The following is a 17,696-nucleotide window of genomic DNA, read 5'->3' as shown; positions in this document are numbered from 1 at the left end:
ATTTCTTCCGGCAATCTTAATTCCAGCTTGGGGGTTCATCTAGTCCAGCCTTTCGCATGATGAATTCTGCATATAAGTTAAATAAGCAGGGAGACAATATACAACCTTGTCGTACTCCTTTCCCAGTTTTGAACCAATCAGTTGTTCCATATCCAGTTCTAACTGTAGCTTCTTGTCCCACATAGAGATTTCTCAGGAGACAGATGAGGTGATCAGGCACTCCCATTTCTTGAAGAACTTGCCATAGTTTGCTGTGGTTGACACAGTCAAAGGCTTTTGCATAGTCAATGAAGCAGAAGTAGACGTTTTTCTGGAACTCTCGAGCTTTCTCCATAATCCAGTGCATGTTTGCTATTTGGTCTCTGGTTCCTCTGCCCCTTTGAAATCCAGCTTGCACTTCTGGGAGTTCTCGGTCCACATACTGCCTAAGCCTGCCTTGTAGAATTTTAAGCATAACCTTGCTAGCGTGTGAAATGAGCGCAATTGTGTGGTAGTTGGAGCATTCTTTGGCACTGCCCTTCTTTGGAATTGGGATGTAGACTGATCTTCTCCAATCCTCTGGCCATTGCTGAGTTTTCCCAAACTTGCTGGCATATTGAGTGTAGCCCCTTAACAGCATCATCTTTTAAAATTTTAAATAGTTCAGCTGGAATATCATCACTTCCACTGGCCTTGTTATTAGCAGTGCTTTCTAAGGCCCATTTGACTTCACTCTCCAAGATGTCTGGCTCAAGGTCAGCAACCACACTACCTGGGGTGTACGAGACCTCCATATCTTTCTGGTATAATTCCTCTGTGTATTCTTGCCACCTCTTCTTGATGTCTTCTGCTTCTGTTAGGTCCTTTCCACTTTTGTCCTTTGTTATGGTAATCTTTGTATGAAATGTTCCTTTCATATCTCCAATTTTCTTGAACAGATCTCTGGTTTTCCCCATTCTGTTGTTTCCTCTATTTCTTTGCATTGCTCGTTTAAGAAGACCCTCTTGTCTCTCCTTGCTGTTTTTTGGAAATCTGCATTCAGTTTCCTGTATCTTTCCCTATCTCCCTTGCATTTTGCTTGCCTCCTCTCCTCCGCTATTTGTAAGGCCTCGTTGGACAGCCATTTTGCTTTCTTGCATTTCCTTTTCCTTGGGATGGTTTTTGTTGCTGCCTCCTGTATAATGTTACGAGCCTCCATCCATCTTCAGGCACCCTGTCCACCAAATCTAAATCCTTAAACCTGTTCCTCACTTCCACTGTGTATTCATAAGGGATTTTATTTAGATTGTATCTTACTGGCCCAATGGTTTTTCCTACTTTCTTCAGTTTAAGATAGAATTTTGCTATAAGAAGCTGATGATCTGAGCCACAGTCAGCTCCAGGTCTTGTTTTTGCTGACTGTATAGAGCTTCTCCATCTTTGGCTGCAGAGAATATAATCAATCTGATTTCGATGCTGCCCATCTGATGATATCCATGTGTAGAGTCGTCTCTTGTGTTGTTGGAAAAGAGTGTTTGTGATGACCAGCTTGTTCTCTTGACAGAACTCTATTAGCCTTTGTCCTGCTTCGTTTTGAACTCCAAGGCCAAACTTGCCAGTTGTTCCTTTTATCTCTTGATTCCCTACTTTAGCATCCCAATCCCTTGTAATGAGAAGAATATCCTTCTTTGGTGTCATTTCTAGAAGGTGTTGTAAGTCTTCATAGAATTGGTCAATTTCAGTTTCTTCAGCACTGGTAGTTGGTGCATAAACTTGGATTACTGTGATGTTAAAAGGTCTGCCTTGGATTCGTATCGAGATCATTCTGTCATTTTTGAGATTGTATCCCAGTACAGCTTTCGTCACTCTTTTGTTGACTATGAGGGCCACTCCATTTCTTCTACGGGATTCTTGCCCACAGTAGTAGATATGATAGTCATCCGAACTGAATTTGCCCATTCCCGTCCATTTTACTTCACTGATGCCCAGGATGTCAATATTTATTCTTGCCATCTCATTTTTGACCACATCCAGCTTACCTTCATTAATGGTTCTTACATTCCAGTTTCCTATGCAATATTTTTCTTTACAGCATTGGACTTTCTTTTCGCTTCCAGGCATATCTGCAACTGAGCGTCCTTTCGGCTTTGGCCCAGCCGCTTCATCAGCTCTGAATCTACTTGTCCTTGTCCTCTGCTCTTCCTCGGACGCCTTCCGACCTAAGGGGCTCATCTTCCAGCGTCATAAATTTTATATGCCTGTTGTCTTTGTCCATGGAGTTTTCTTGGCAGGGATACTGGAGTGGCTTGCCGGTTCCTCCTCCCCGTGGATCACGTTTGGTCAAAACATAACTTCTCTAAGTTATTTAAGCCCCTTCGCCACGACAAGGCAGTGATCTATGAAGGGGCTTTGTGGGGAACCTGAACAGAATATTGGGTTTCTGAGTGTGATGCTTTTTATAGGAAAGTGGTACTTAGCAGCTCTTCCCTCTTTGTTCTTCTCTGCACAAACTCTGGAAAGAGAAAGCCAGGCAAGTTGCAGGGAGCAGAAACAAAAATAGTCCATGTTGCCATGTCAGACTGACAAGTAGATCCTCAGTCTATTTTGCAATGTGTCAACATGTGTGTGCTGCTCTGAAATGGACATGGCATCCTGCCATCTTGACTCATCAACGTAGTGCAGGAGGCTGCTGGCATTTGGAAGCTGCCAAGCTGAACTTGATCACACAGGGAGCTGACTCAGTTATCTATGGTGTACAACCTCACTTCTTCTCAGCCACAACTTCCAGGGCGGAAGAAAAGGAGGGTGCTTCACAGTTCGAAATCTGTATCAAGGGCAGCTGTGTATCAGCTCCATCTGGTATGCAGGCTGAGACCCTATCTGGCCGTGGACTGTCTCGCCAGAGTTGAGCATGCTCTAGTTATCTCTTTCTTAGATTACTGCAATGCGCTCTATATGGGGCTACCTTTGAAGGTGACCCACAAACTACAACTAATGCAGAATGCGGCAGCTAGACTGGTGACTGGGAGCGGCTGCCGAGACCACATAACTCCAGTCTTGAAAGATCTACATTGGGTCCCAGTACGTTTCCGAGCACAATTCCAAGTGTTGGTGCTGACCTTTAAAGTCCTGAATGGCCTCGGTCCAGTATACCGGAAGGAGTGTCTCCACCCCCATCATTCTGCCCAGACACTGAGGTCCAGTGCCGAGGGCCTTCTGGCGGTTCCCTCGCTGCGAGAAGCCAAGTTACAGGGAACCAGGCAGAGGGCCTTCTCAGTAGTGGCACCCGCCCTGTGGAACGCCCTCCCACCAGATGTCAAAGAGGCAAACAACTACCAGACTTTTAGAGGACATCTGAAGGCAGCCCTGTTTAGGGAAGCTTTTAATGTTTGATAAATTATTGTATTTTAATACTTCTTTTGGAAGCCGCCCAGTGGCTGGGGAAACTCAGCCAGATGGGCGGGGTATAAATAATAAATTATTATTATTATTTATTGCAGAAGGAGCAGTTCCTTCAGAGAACTTGTAGAGGCCACTTGTTCAATTTGTTTGTACTTGTAGGTGCTAAATGGAATTGGTATGATACACCCCCCAGGTTGGTAGTTTACAAGCACATAGTGGCAGCTGCTCTGTAAGACTGGGACATGTGGGCTAATTATTATTATTCGAAGGTGTGAAAGGATGTAACCAGTGTTGACTTGCCCTGTTTTCCTTGTGTGGCTGCCATGGAAGAAAGAATATCCTTTATCCTGAGGGCACCATCATTTATTTGTTACCGTGACTGCAAGCTTGAGTCATACTCATAATTCCCCCAGTTCTGTGTGCTCAACCTTTTCAGTCAAAAATCATCAACTGGTTGGTTGTAGATGAAAAATATATATTCATAGCTGGTACCTGAATAGCTGTTTTTATAATAGTAATTCAAGAGTGCATGGTACTTGGCCTTGAATAAGTCCTGCACAAAGCCCATTTGTAACCACGAGTCTCCTGTATCAATTATGTGAAGAAGGTGGTGCTGGGCAAGCATGCTGTGTCCATTTCCCTGCCATCATTCCATAAAAAATGGACACCTTCCAACTTGTCAACAGCATTAGCTTTTTCCTATTGCTGCTGCATCACACTGTGGACTCATGTTAAGCTTGTGGTCCACCAAGACCCCTAGATCCTTTTACATGTCCTGCTACTAAGCCAAGTGTCACCCATCCTATATTTGTGCATCTGGTTCTTCCTGCCTACCGTTAAGTGCAGAACCTGACATTTGTCCCTATTGAAGTTCATTTTGTTGGCTTGCACCCAGTTCTCCAATCTGTTAAGGTCATTTTGAATTCTGATTCTGTCTTCTGCAGCAATAGCTATCCTTCCCAGTTTGGTGTCATCTGCAAATTTGATGAGCATCCTCTCAATTCCTTCATGCAAATCATTTATAAAGACATTGAACAACAACAGGCCCACTTGCCACTTTCCCCCAGGATGACACCCGCCCTGTGGAACGCCCTCCCAGCAGATGTCAAGGCAATAAGTAACTATTTTACTTTTAGAAGACAACTGAAGGCGGCCCTGTTTAGGGAAGTTTTTAAATGTTTGATGCTGTACTGTTTTTAATATTCGGTTGGAAGCCACCCAGAGTGGCTGTGGAAACCCAGCCAGATGGGTGGGGTATAAATAATAAATTATTATTATTATTATTAATGATTGCTCTTTGGGTTCGGTCAGTCAACCAGCTACAAATCCACGTAACAGTTACCTCATTCAACCCACATTTTACCAGCTTCCTCACAAGAATACCATGGGGGACTTTGTCAAAAGCCTTACTGAAATCAAGATACACTGTGTCTACAGCATTTCCCTGATCCACCAAGTTTGTAATTCCATCGAAAAAAGAAATCAGATTGGCCAGGCATGTTTTATTTTTGAGAAACCCATGCTGGGTCTTAGTAATCGCAGCATCCTTTTCCAAATGCTCACAGACCAACTGTTGGATTATCTGTTGTAGGACCTTCCCTGGTGTCAAGGTCAAGCTCACCGGTTGGTAGTTACCTGGGTCTTCCTTTCCTCCCTTTTTGAAGATAGGGGACAACATTTGTCTGCCTCCAGTCTGTAGGGACCTCACCTGTTCTCCAAGAAGTCTCAAAGATAATAGACAAAGGCTCTGAGATTACATCCACAAGCTCCTTTAGGTGCAGCTCATCAAGCCCTGGAGATTTGAATTCCTTTAAAGTAGCTGGGTGTTCCCTTACTACCTCTTTTCCTATCTTGGGCTGCAGCTCCCTCCTCACATCATTCTTTCTGTAAAAATAATGAGCTTGCCAATGAAAGCAGAATGAAGATGGCCACTGTGTTGTTTCTAAGTAGGTTATGTTTGTTGAACTCATTAGTTCCAGTCTGAAGCTCCAGGTGACTGGATCCTGCTGTTTGTTTTAATAATCCGTTATAGCTTGTTTTGTGAAAGATGACTTGAGCAGACAGTGTTACATGCAGGGTGAATTCTGGCCATGTCAATATCTTTTACGTAAAACCAGGTCAAGAGATTGAACAAGGGTCACCTCAGCATAACACCTTAGAATCATAGTTTCTTCCTAAGCGATCACATTGTGATTGCATTGATAACCTTATTTAACCGGAATAATAATTGCCTCCCGAAGAAAATGACTTACAGTCTTATGTTTCATCTAATGTATGCCATTTATGTAAGCTTTTTACATAAATATAAATACGCAGCAATATATTTCTGAGGAATGAATCAAGTTTTATTTAAATGGGGCAGGAATAGGGTGGCTTCCCTCTTCTGTATGGCTCCCAGTGTGGCTGTGATTGTGACATGCATCAAATTTCCTTTGTGTCCTTTGCTTTACTTTTAGGTCCTGGAAACATTTGCCGGCCGACTGATTAGGCTCCAGGTTTTGTCTAAACGTGAAATTCCTACACTTACTAAGTATCAGATCATTTTAGCACGGGATCAATTTAGGAAAAATCCTTCACGCACTGTGGTAAATATTACTCTGCAGCATGATATTCTTATCAGAGAATGTTTGGTTCAAGGTAAAAGCAGTGAAGCAGCGTATATCTCAGCACATGGGGTCTCTCTTTGTTTAATGCCCTTCTTGAGTGTTCGAAGGGCTTCCTGTGCATTTTCTCGTAAATTATGCAACCACCTTTCCCAGACAGGACAGCAGCACCTCCACATTATTGGGCTGAAAGAAAGTGGCTGACCTAAAAGAACCTCCCAGTGCGTTGACTAGACAGACAAGGTTTAAGTCTGGGTACCGTTTGTATGTTCTGAACCGCCCTGTGACCTTTGGATGAAGGGTGATATACAAATTTAATATGTAAAAAAGTAAAAGATATATGATTAATCTGAATGCACAACTCAGTTGCTTAGCCGCTACCCTGTGCCAGCTTGTTTGTACTTCTTACCAGTGAATATCCACATTAATTTCTATGCATCCCTATAAAATAAGGCACTGCAGTGATTCTCAGGATTATTCTTAGGGGTCTGTCTCGGAAAGAGGGAGGGAAACGGTGAGGTCTAGAACTCGCGGCTGTCGCTTTTAGAATATGTTTCCAGGGTGTAATAATTAATTCCGAAAACTGGCTTGAGGATCCAAATGATCCACATATGACGTGGATTTAGAGTCGTCTGGGTTTTCTCAGATGCAGGACATTCAGCCAGGCCAGTTTGAAAGGAGTGACTCACACCTGTGTCTTTGGGGGACTTGGCTCCATGGAAGGGCAAAGGGCAGTTGCTCAGTGGCAGTACACACGGTGTGTCAAAGGCCCCAGGTTCATCCCCTGGCACCTACAGTTAAAGGTTATTATTCATTTATTTTCATTTATATCCCACCTTTGGAGAAAGAAAACTCTGGTCTTAAATCTCTGCTGCCTTGTGGGACATCTTTGGGAGAAGAAAAGGCTCAGGAGTAAACTGTACACAAATCCAAATCCAGAGTGGAGTCCCTAAGGCGGTTGGGTGGCGTCTTGTATTCCTCCTTATGACAACTCCTGCAGCCCAGCTGCTGCCCAACGTCTTGCTCTGCTTTCCTTTGGACCACATCAGTAAGGCCAAGGAGGGGTCTTGTTGTCTGAGCAGCCCAGGACTTCCAGACACAGTGCCTGGTCAAGCGCCCCAGAGAGGCCACTTTGACGCTGCTAACGCAGCAGTTTGTCATCACCCCCGGAGGCACACTCCATTGCCTCTTGAGACAGAAGGATGTGGTCTCCCAGTTCCTAGTCCATCACCCTTAACAACAAAGCACACTAGCATGACTAGGAAGAGACTCTAGTTCCTCTACCATATCGTTTGCCTACATTTGGTAGGAAGGATAATGGTACAAGTCCTTTTGGGTGTAAATCTTTCTCACCGGAACTCATGTCTCCACAGGGAATGCAACAAGGCGCAATAGAAGGAGATTTTGCTCTTTGTATTAGTTTGTATCATGGTTATGAGCTACTGCTGCAAATGGGAATGCGATCCTTATATATCTTCTTATGCGGAATTATGGATGGATCAAAAGGTAAGGGATTCCTTTGCATGTGGAACACCTATTATCTTCCCTTTTTTTAGGTTAAAAATATACTTTATTGATCTTTTTTTAAAAAAATTACAAAATCATTAAATCATATAACTCATACATGTCAAAACCACTCATTCAAACATAAAGATTAATTAACTTAAATAAATCATATAAATCATAAATATTTCAAAACCAGTCATCCAACATAATTCAACTGACCTATTATCTTCCCAGATCAGCTGAGGGCATTTAGAGAGAACACTGGAAATTATGTATTTAACATAACCTCTATAAAATCTTATCTTAAAAGGTATGGGAAACAGGGCTTAGTTGCTTTCAGACTCTTAAATCTTTAGCGGCTCTATATATGCCATAATAATAAATACCTGGTACACAGAGCATGAGACTCTTAACCTTGGGGTCATGGGATTGAGCCCCACATTGGGCAAAAGATTCCTGCATTGCAGGGAGTTGAACCAGTTGACCCTTGGCGTCCCTTCCAACTCTACAATTCTGTGATTCTATCTTAATGACAAAAGCATTCCTTTAGGGTCCTCTAAAACCATTTACTGCTGAAGTTTTATTTCTTCAGTGTGAGAGAATTTCCATTTAGACAAATAATATTTTGTTAGATATCAAGGCTGTAAAATCAGCTATATGGAATAAGCATCTCAGAATCAAAATGGTTTTAAAAATAAATTGGTTTGACAGTAACATGGAAGATCCTAGATTTCAGAAGGCACATTCATAATGATTTCAGCTGAGCATTACAGTTCTTATTGTCGGAAGGGGTTTAGCACTTCCACCCTGACAGGCAAATTTCCAGCTGGCTTTGGATACAGATGGGGCAGACAAGTGAGGTAGTTCCCCCGTTTAGTTGTGGAGGAGTGTGGATGTTAATTGGTTGAGGTTCAGCAATAATTAATGAAAGTTTCCAATTCTTGTGGAAAATATTTATCCATTAGGTTTGTTCCCTGTGCCATCACCCAAAGGAACCCAGGGCAGCAAAGGATAATACAATTTAACTTATAGGTAAAGGATCCCTGGGCGGTTAAGTCCAGTCAAATTTGACTATGGGGTGCAATGCTCATCTCTTCTTTCAGGCCGAGGGAGCTGGCCTTTGTCCACAGACAGGGTTGGGGTCATTTTGTCATCAGTAGAGGTAAGAGAGCTCTCAAGTATGGACAGAACGTGTCAGGGCTGGACAGGTTGGAGAGGAGTCAAGAAAGTCCTTTGGCAGAGTCAAACCAGGTTGCATCTAATTTCTCATAATTGCTGCTTGTCTGAGGCAGGGGAGTTCCTGTGTAAACTTTTGCCCAGTTCCACTGACCCAGGTTCTTTTGCAGTTCTTTTGCAACTTGTATGAAATGTAATAGACACTTTGAAGTCGTGTAAAATCCATTGCCGTTATAATGCACTATTGCTTATTGACTGGCTTGTTGCAGATCATGGAAGCAATTCTAAAAGGGTAGTTCTTGTGTCCAATTTATGTAAGTCACGTGTCAATTTCCCCCCAAGATCTTTAAATTGGTTTACCTCTCTCTCGAAAGGTATGACTCGAACCAAAAATGAACTTGGGCGTAATGAAGACTTCATGATGTTGTATAGCCAGCTTGAAAACATGTTTGCAGACACAAATGTGACTTCAGCAAATGGTAAGAAAGCAAAGCTAGACTGGCATTTTCCTTCTTAGTAATAAAACACAGCCCTGTGGCTTGCTAATTTTTGCTCCACTCTGGATTTGTGTAGGATTCACTCCTTAGCCTTTTCTTCTCCCAAATATGTCCCACAAAGCAGCAGTGGTTTAGGATCAGAGTCTTCCTTCTCCTTCCCAGGTGGATGAGCCCCATCTGCCCCTCACTTCCCTCTACAGCTTGTGCAGAATCTTCCTTCTTGACCATTGGACCCCCTCTTGGTCTTGTCCGCTCAATCCCCCAGAGCCTGTCTTCACAAGCAGGGGAAGTTCCTAACTCACCAAGGGCTGAGTGCAGGGTGGGGACCAAAGGAGCTACCCCAGAAGGAGCACGACTTGTCTGCCCCAGAGTTGCTGCCCCTCCTCTAAGACCTGGTACACCCCAGCTGACACTACTGTGGTATAAAGGTAAAGGTAAAGGGACCCCTGACCATTAGGTCCAGTCGTGACCGACTCTGGGGTTGCGTGCTCATCTCGCATTATTGGCCGAGGGAGCCGGCGTATAGCTTCCAGGTCATGTGGCCAGCATGACAAAGCTGCTTCTGGCAAACCAGAGCAGCACATGGAAACGCCGTTTACCTTCCCGCTATAGTGGTTCCTATTTATCTACTTGCATTTTGACATGCTTTCGAACTGCTAGGTAGGCAGGAGCAGGGACCGAACAACGGGAGCTCACCCCATCACAGGGATTCGAACCGCCGACCTTCTGATCAGCAAGCCCTAGGCTCAGTGGTTTAACCACAGCACCACCTGGGTCCCTACTGTGGTATAAAGACTATTAAATTCAAAAGAAAGCTGTCTTGCTCGTGCAAACAGTAACATTGAGATGGCAGGAGAATGGTTAATTATCTTCAGGTTTTAAAAGGTGTTTTGCTCCTGCTAGAATTTGAAGCCTCTGTGATGATTTAGTTTTGGACAAATTTATTCATTTTGTCTATTATAAATGTTCTTTGCTTTTGATGTTTTTGAAGTTGAATAAAAAGGAATCCCTAAATATATGGTTTAACTTGAACAATTTCATTGTTTCTTAACAGTGTGTTAGACCATAATAATAGTTATAGCAACAGTCTGATTGTAATTGTTTCAAAGGGTTCCTATTTAAGATAAAGCTACCTAGAAATTACAGTTTTAAAACAAGGACCTTTGGCCTTACAGGTGCTGGAAACAGGAAGCCGTTCATCTACAGTCACCCAAAGTTAAAGAAATTAGAAGATGTTGTAGTAGAACATTTCAGATCCTGGAAGGAGCGTGGAGGTACATTTCAGATTTAATTAAAATGCTAATCCATAGCATGCATCATTTTACACCCTAACCTTTTCTGCTTCTGACATGTATTAGGAAATATGTGTTCTGTGCTTTCAGTTTTCTCCTCAACTAAATTGACATTTTGATTGCCAGAGTTTACGGCCTTTTCCCAAAACATCAGTCCCTGTTCTTCTCTTAACAAAGCTTCGTTCCCTTAGCCTTTATAATCATTTGACTTCATCAGCCCCTTATGAAATGTGGTTACCCAACTGACCATCACGGCACCTACTGATAATGCCTGCATTTGTTTTCAAAAATGTAGAGTTGAATTTGAGGAGGAACTATTGTGGCCTCCTATTCTGCTGCAAGGAAATGCTTGGATAATGCACTCAATGAACGGGATAAATTTCAGGGTGTAGAATATAGTAAAGAGGCTGCTAAAGGCATTCTCAGTTTAAGCCACTATCTCCTTGGGTTCAGTAACGCTGCCCATCTAAAAAAACTGGTTGGAGCTGGGACTATGCATTTGCTGATGTGGGGGTCTCTCTCTCGCTCTCTTTCTCCTGCATCCAATAGGTCAAAGTGCACCTGAAGGCCAACCTGGGGAGACCAGAGTCATGATCTTCTCCTCCTTCCGTGACAGCGTGCAGGAAATTGCAGAAATGCTGAGCCAGCACCACCCAGAGGTGAGGGTCATGACCTTTGTGGGCCACTCCACCGGCAAGAACACCAAGGGCTTTACGCAGAAGGAGCAGCTTGAGGTAAGGAGGGGTTGGGGGCTGGCGGAGAGCCCAGTGTGGCAAAGTCATGCTGCACACGTCTTGCTTGTTGTCGTCAGCGAGTTGTTGTTGCAAGGAGAGCTCCGGTGCCAAGAAAGCGCTCTTTGTAAGACAGAGGTGCCCATTTAGAATTTGGCTGCTATGTGCGGATGCTCTGAACTCATGATGGGTCCAAACCTTCTGCTCGTTTAGCATGTGCTCAAGTCTCTTGATATTTATAGAATTAATGGGCGTGTAACCGTACTGCTCGCAGTTGCAAGCGCATGATCACGGTCCAGCTGCAGAACTGCCACTGTTGCACAAGCCCAGAATAATCCTGCCTCTTTCAAATGATGCAGTGTGATTCCCATAAGGCTCTTCTGCTCAATACCTAAATCTGGATGAACCAAGTGGCAGAAGTCTATAGAAACAAAATTACTGTTTGGTATCCAGGTACATTTGGATTGTGTCTGCTGCTGCTGCTACTACCACTAGTGACTTGCCTATAAAAATGATGCAGTGGCTTACAAAGACATATGGTAGGGGTCGGCAAGGTTTACCTTGCCTGGGCCGGTTCACTACAGCGGAGATCTCTCCATTGGGCAGAGTGCAGGTGAGAGTGCGTGCCCGCGATTTCCGGCCTCTGCGAAGACGCAATTTCCGGTGCCACGAAAGCGAGTCCCCGTGCTGTGCTGGTTTAGCGCAGAGCGCGGTGACTCGCTGAGTGGGCGGCTCGGTTTGGGGGTGGCTCGTGGGCCAGTTAAATGATCCCCGTGGGCTGCTTGTGGCCCATGGGCCTTAGGTTGCCGACCCCTGACATATGGAGTAGCTGTTGATCATAGAATCCTAGAATTGTAGAGTTGCAAGGGATCCTGCAAGCGTCTCTTTGTAAGCCACTGCATCATTTCTTTGATTAAGTCCCTACCAAATTGCCAGAGCTACTTATCAGCCAAATCTGATAAAGAAATAAATAATTTTGCAGTTAATCTTCTCCAGAACTGCAAGCATCTCTCCAAACACCAACACGCCTTTACATTTCCTGCTTTTCCTCTGTTGTTGAACTCAAGGCAACATATATGTGAATCCTAAGGGAATCACTTCTTTAGACACTAGCCAGACTCAGGCCTTCTTGGCTCCAGCAAAATGTGGCCGCAGGAAGCCAGAGGTGATTGGCAGGTTCTCTGCAAACACTCAAGTGTATCCATCCTCCTTTAGGTCGTGAAACGTTTCCGTGAGGGTGGCTACAACACTTTAGTCTCCACGTGTGTGGGCGAAGAAGGCTTGGATATTGGAGAAGTTGACCTCATCGTTTGTTTCGATGCTCAGAAAAGTCCTATTCGGCTCGTGCAACGAATGGGCCGAACCGGGCGCAAGCGGCAAGGGCGGATCGTGGTCATCCTTTCTGAAGGACGGGAAGAGCGAGTAAGACAATAGAGCCAATAGGAACCCATTCTACAGCCCTCAACATAACCCACTTTTTTATTACTTTTCCAAATCAGGAACCCAAATCCTAAGACTTACTGTGCCTGAAAGTAAGTCCTTTGAGTAAGATAAACCGATGGGCCCAGCGCTGCAGTGGGGGTGCTGAAAGGCTTGGCAGGGCAGGTCTGCTGTGGCAAACATTTAGGATCCTCATGCCCAGATGTTCTGTGTATCCATCTCCCACAAAGCCAGCAACAAGGAGGACATAGCTTTATCTGATAACACGGACTAGTGTCTTTGTAATATTATACCATGGTTTAGTGTTCCATGGATGAGCCTCAGCAGCCCCAAGCAAAGCTCTGGGCTTGCAGGCTCCCCTTTCCACCTCTCTTCCTTCTGGTGGCCATGGCAGGAGTAGTGGTAGTAGTAGGAGGAGGAGGAGGAGAAGGAGAAAGAGAAGGAGGAGGAGAAGAGTTTGGACTTGATATCCCGCTTTATCACTACCTGAAGGAGTCTCAAAGCCGCTAACATTCTCCTTTCCCTTCCTCCCCCACAACAAACACTCTGTGAGGTGAGTGAGGCTGAGAGACTTCAGAGAAGTGTGACTAGTCCAAGGTCACCCAGCAGCTGCATGTGGAGGAGCGGGGAAGCGAACCTGGTTCCCCAGATTAGGAGTCTACCGCTCTTAACCACTACACCACACTGGCTCTCAATTTCTGCCCAGGATTCTTGGTTTACTGTTGCATGTAGGAATCCTGGTTTTAAAGATACAAGGGTTAGTTAAACAATCCAGCAGCTGTGGGCTGTAGAAACAGTGCTTACCTTTGCTTTCTCTTTCCTGTCTCCACTGGTTTACTGGTATGTCCTCCTGGTGAGTAGGGAGGCTGAGTTAGCTGGAAGAAATAATGAGAGCCTCCAGGGATGCCTCACAGAGGGTTCCGAGGAAGTTACCAAATTACCTGATCTCATGTAATCACATGACAGCAGTTGGTGCAGAGCATGGGTAAACTAAGGCCTGGGGGCCAGATCTATCCCAATTGCCTTCTAAATCCGGCCCATGGATAGTCCGGGAATCAGCGTGCTTTTACATGAGTAGAATGTGTCCTTTTATTTAAAATGCATCTCTGGGTTATTTGTGGGGCATAGGAATTTGTTCACCCCCCCCAAAAAAAACCCCATTCCAGCCTCCCACAAGGTCTGAGGGACAGTGGACCAGCCCCCTGCAGAAAATGTTTACTGACCCCTGGTCCAGAGTGCTGCTGGCCCAGAAAGGATTGGCACTGGACCCAAGAGTACAAAAGTCTGCAAGCCTAAAAACATAAGAAGAGCTCGGCTGGATCAGGCCAGTGGCCCATCTAGTCCGGCATCCTCTTCTCACAGTGGCCAACCAGGTGCCCATTAGGGGAAACCCAGAGGCAGCATCTGAGCGCAAGAGAATCACCCTCCCCTCCTGTTTTCAAGCTTGCTTTAGCTGCAGGTCTGTCCATCCATACTTGGGAGTCTGTCCTGCTGAATGCAGAGGGATGTACTTTCAGGCAAACATGCATAGGATTGGAAATTGCACCCCGCACACACACACACACACACACAAACAAAAAAACCACCAAAATTCTTCTTTGTTTTGCAGACATACAATCAAAGCCAGTTAAACAGAAGAAGTCTCCTCAAAGCTATTTCTGAAAGTAAAGGGCTCCACTTATACCAGCACAGCCCACGGATGATTCCGGAAGGCATCAACCCGAAGATGCACAGGATGCCAATTATGCCTGCGGAGCGTGAGCCAAGCCCCTCCAAGCCCACCTCAAAAGGGAGGAGAGACCATGCTCTGCTGCTCCAAAGGTGGCTTCCCTATCCCACTGGGACAGGTAAGATGAGCAGAATGTTTTTTCTCCTCTTGGGGCGTTACTGTTATTTAAAAGCTGCTTTTGGGGGCCATTCACTCACAAGCTGGCATACAGGAAAAGGGATGGCAAAATAGAGACAGCTGATTCCATATGCATTTTAAGGGTCACCAGCTTAATGCAAGGAAGCTCCTCCGAGTCCCAACAAGCAGCACAAAAGAGGAGAGTTTTCAAGGCCTCCTTGAATGCTTGTACTGTAGTGATGAGGCATCAGTCAGAAGGGGGTTCAGAGCGCTGGGCCTCCACTGAGGAAGCCCTGCACAATGATCTCACTGGCAGGTCCCCCAAGGCAGACCTTAACGGGATGGGGAGGGTCATAGGCGTGGAAGTGGCCCTGCTCCACCAACGATTTATGGATATGCCTTCCTGTGAGGACTTTGGAAAAGTATTATTGCAAGCTGGCTTTGTTGCTGGAGGGGGATCAGTAGCAACTAAATCCAGACATGTTCTAGGTGAGAGGCACTTTTGCTGTTTTTCCATGTGTATTGTCTAGCATCTAGATTAGGAAAAGGAAACATAGACATACCACATGTTTGAACACAAAATTTCTCATTCACCTTCCTTCATGAGGGCATTCCATGTGCAGATGTGTTTCGCCAGATGTTTTATCGTCTCCATCGTGCCACACGGTACAACATCATCTCACTCCTGCCCCATGCAATGTGGGTGTGTGGATTTCCTAAAGCCTGTCTTATCCCTCTTGGCTTTCCTGCTTTTGGAACTGGTCTGCTTCTATCATAGGATTGTGGAGTTGGAAGGGACCATGAGGGTCATCTGGTCCAACCCCCTGCAGTGCAGGAATCGTTTTGCCCACAGCTGTCCCTGGCTGGGCTCCAACCACCAACCTTCTGCTTAACAGTCAGACACATTGCACCACAGGTCATCAAGTAAGAATAAATGATGTCTGAAATCCCCCACCCCCTGAGAAAAAGGAAGAGAGGCTTGTTTGGTCTGATCCAGCACGGGCTACACATGGGGAATCATACCGGTAGATTCATAGAATCGTAAAGTTGGAAGGGACTCCAAGGGTCATCTAGTTCAAGCCCCTGCAGTGCAGGAATCTTTTGCCCAATGTGGGGCTCAAATCCACGAAGGGAGGGCAATCTTGTGCTGAGCTCCATGAGTTTAGAGGAATCTTCTGTTTGACAAGCTATGTGTCTGGTGCCTATTTGAGAGAATTTTCTTCTAAATATCGACCTTCTCTCCCTCCCTGCCTCCAAACACTTTCCAGATGCAAAGCTAACCCGTACGTCCGAAGCTTGGTGCCTTACAGCTGAAGAATTTGAAAGATGGAATAGATTGTATAAAATCAAAGCTGGTGATGGAATAAGAAACCCAGTTATGCCTCGAAGTCACTTTGAAACATTAGAAGATGAGGAGAAGAGAGTAAGTTGGGGCCTGAACGCGCTCGTTGGATGTTCTCTGGCCTGGAGCAGGAATTCCAAGCTCTGTCTTTCTGGATGCGCCTCAGCCAGGAGGAAAGTGGACTGATCCCTTGTCAAGCATAACAAAGGGCTGCTTTTTCAGACACCAGCTTGGGGGGTGGCGGCGGCTGTAGCTCAAGTCTCAGAGCATCTACTCTGCAGTGTTCCATCCCCTCATCTCCAGGGCTGGGAAAGACTCCTACCAGCAACCCTGGCCGTTGAATAGAAGACAATGTGTGTCACAGTCCATGCACAGTGCTTTGGTGCTCTCCGTCTCTTAACTAACAGATTGGAGTTAAAAATAAATAGTATTTTAAGAGAGAGTCGTCTTCTTGCAACAAATGTGAATGTTTTATTTATGCACCAAGCCCTGTAACTGGAATTACTATTTTTGTACAATCCGAATCATGAGATGCTTTGTATTTTGCCAGCCAATACTTGGAATGAGCTCAGTGTTGCTCTGTGTTTTGAAACCCAGGACTCTCACGCCAAGGAGGTCCATGTGCTGTCTCTGACAGAGTGGAGGCTGTGGCAGAACCGCCCTTTCCCTACCCACCTGGTGGACCACTCAGATCGCTGCCACCACTTCATTGGCGTGATGGAGATGATCGAGCAGATGAGGCACGAAGAGGTTGGTAAGCTCCCCGTGGAAAGCTCACAGCCTCACCAAACAAACATTCTCTCCCTATAAGATTCATGTCAGACTTTATAGCTTGCATGAGACGATGTTGTGCCTTTGTTGAAGGAAGTTGAGCAGGCTGAGGGGCCAGGCAGTGGAATTTGTAGGAGTGGGTTTTTGGACTCGGGGGGAGGGGGCAGTCTATGGTCAGCCATAAACCTCACTAGGTGGCTTTGGAAAAAAACCACCTCTCAGTTTGAGCCTACCATTCAGGACATTTATAAGGTAATGGGCTGCAAAGCACTTTCCAAAAGACCTTTGCCAGTAAGTGAGCATCTTCAGATGCCTTTCCGTATGACCCTTTGTAGGCCCAAGGGGGCCGGGACAATGTCATGCTTCATGTATCTTAGGTGAGTTCATTGCATTCAGGTTTGAGGACCTGTTGATCTCAGCAACTTAGTTTAACGTAAAAACACTTCAGTTTGCTGTAAATTTTGAGCAAATTCATGTATGAGATTCTAACCTGGTGCCATAATTACATATCTTTAGGCAATAGGCAAAAACATTTCTTTTCTGCCCAGCCTTTGATTTCAAATTATCCATGGTTCCTTCAGTGGTTGAGATGTTTTAATCCTGCCTTTTAAGAATATGATTGTCCTTTGGATTCTTATTTCGTTTTTAATGTTTTGTTTGTTTGTTTGTTTGTTGTAAGTTGCTTTGAGCTACTGTTAGAAGAAAAGTAACTAATAAATAAATAAATAAATAAATAAATAAATAAATAAATAATAATTAAATGGTGAATGGTTGAACTTTGAGGACAATGTTTACCCAGTGTTAGAAACTGAGATAACCTCTAGGTTATGGATGCAACAACAGAACGTCTAGGTGTGTTTTTTTATAACAAGAATGCAAAGCTGAAAATGAATGAATTGCAGCTAAAATATTATTTTCATTTTTCACATGGTCTAGTCCTTCCCCTGCCCACCTCCCTAATATTTTTAAGAGGGTCTTTTCCCAGTCTTCAGGGAGTAGCTGGAAGTGGGGAGGCAGAAAAAGCTCCTCCTTTTCTTCACTCTGCAGTTTCAATGTGAAATCTTAGGCTCAGTACTGTGCCAAGAGCTCAGAAACTGCTTGCGCTAATTACCTGTTGCAAAACGCGCCTAGA

At 44.8% G+C, this 17,696-nt stretch overlaps 1 protein-coding gene across 4 annotated transcripts in view; it reads left to right on the top strand.

Annotated features, from left to right (window-relative positions):
• Positions 1-17,696, top strand: part of FANCM (FA complementation group M) — a 54,571-nt gene that overhangs the window by 17,682 nt on the left and 19,193 nt on the right. For 2 of the 4 annotated variants that reach the window (XR_015951206.1, XM_060269067.2), the window contains exons 5-13: positions 5,817-5,945; positions 7,337-7,469; positions 9,020-9,124; positions 10,318-10,416; positions 10,984-11,168; positions 12,381-12,587; positions 14,215-14,452; positions 15,720-15,874; positions 16,391-16,543. Coding sequence is in view for 3 of the 4 variants with exons in the window: in XM_060269067.2 (XP_060125050.2) it covers positions 5,817-5,945; positions 7,337-7,469; positions 9,020-9,124; positions 10,318-10,416; positions 10,984-11,168; positions 12,381-12,587; positions 14,215-14,452; positions 15,720-15,874; positions 16,391-16,543 (1,404 nt within the window). In the remaining variant the exon portion in view is untranslated. The remainder of the gene's footprint in view (positions 1-5,816; positions 5,946-7,336; positions 7,470-9,019; positions 9,125-10,317; positions 10,417-10,983; positions 11,169-12,380; positions 12,588-14,214; positions 14,453-15,719; positions 15,875-16,390; positions 16,544-17,696) is intronic. The other 2 variants (XM_088674759.1, XM_088674764.1) reach the window with 2 other exon arrangements.

This window comes from Zootoca vivipara, chromosome 1 (assembly GCF_965207765.1).
Source record: "Zootoca vivipara chromosome 1, rZooViv2.hap1.1, whole genome shotgun sequence".
Lineage (NCBI taxonomy): Eukaryota > Metazoa > Chordata > Lepidosauria > Squamata > Lacertidae > Zootoca > Zootoca vivipara.
The sequence above is the reverse complement of the archived record's forward strand: the minus strand, read 5'-3'. Positions and strand labels throughout refer to the sequence as shown.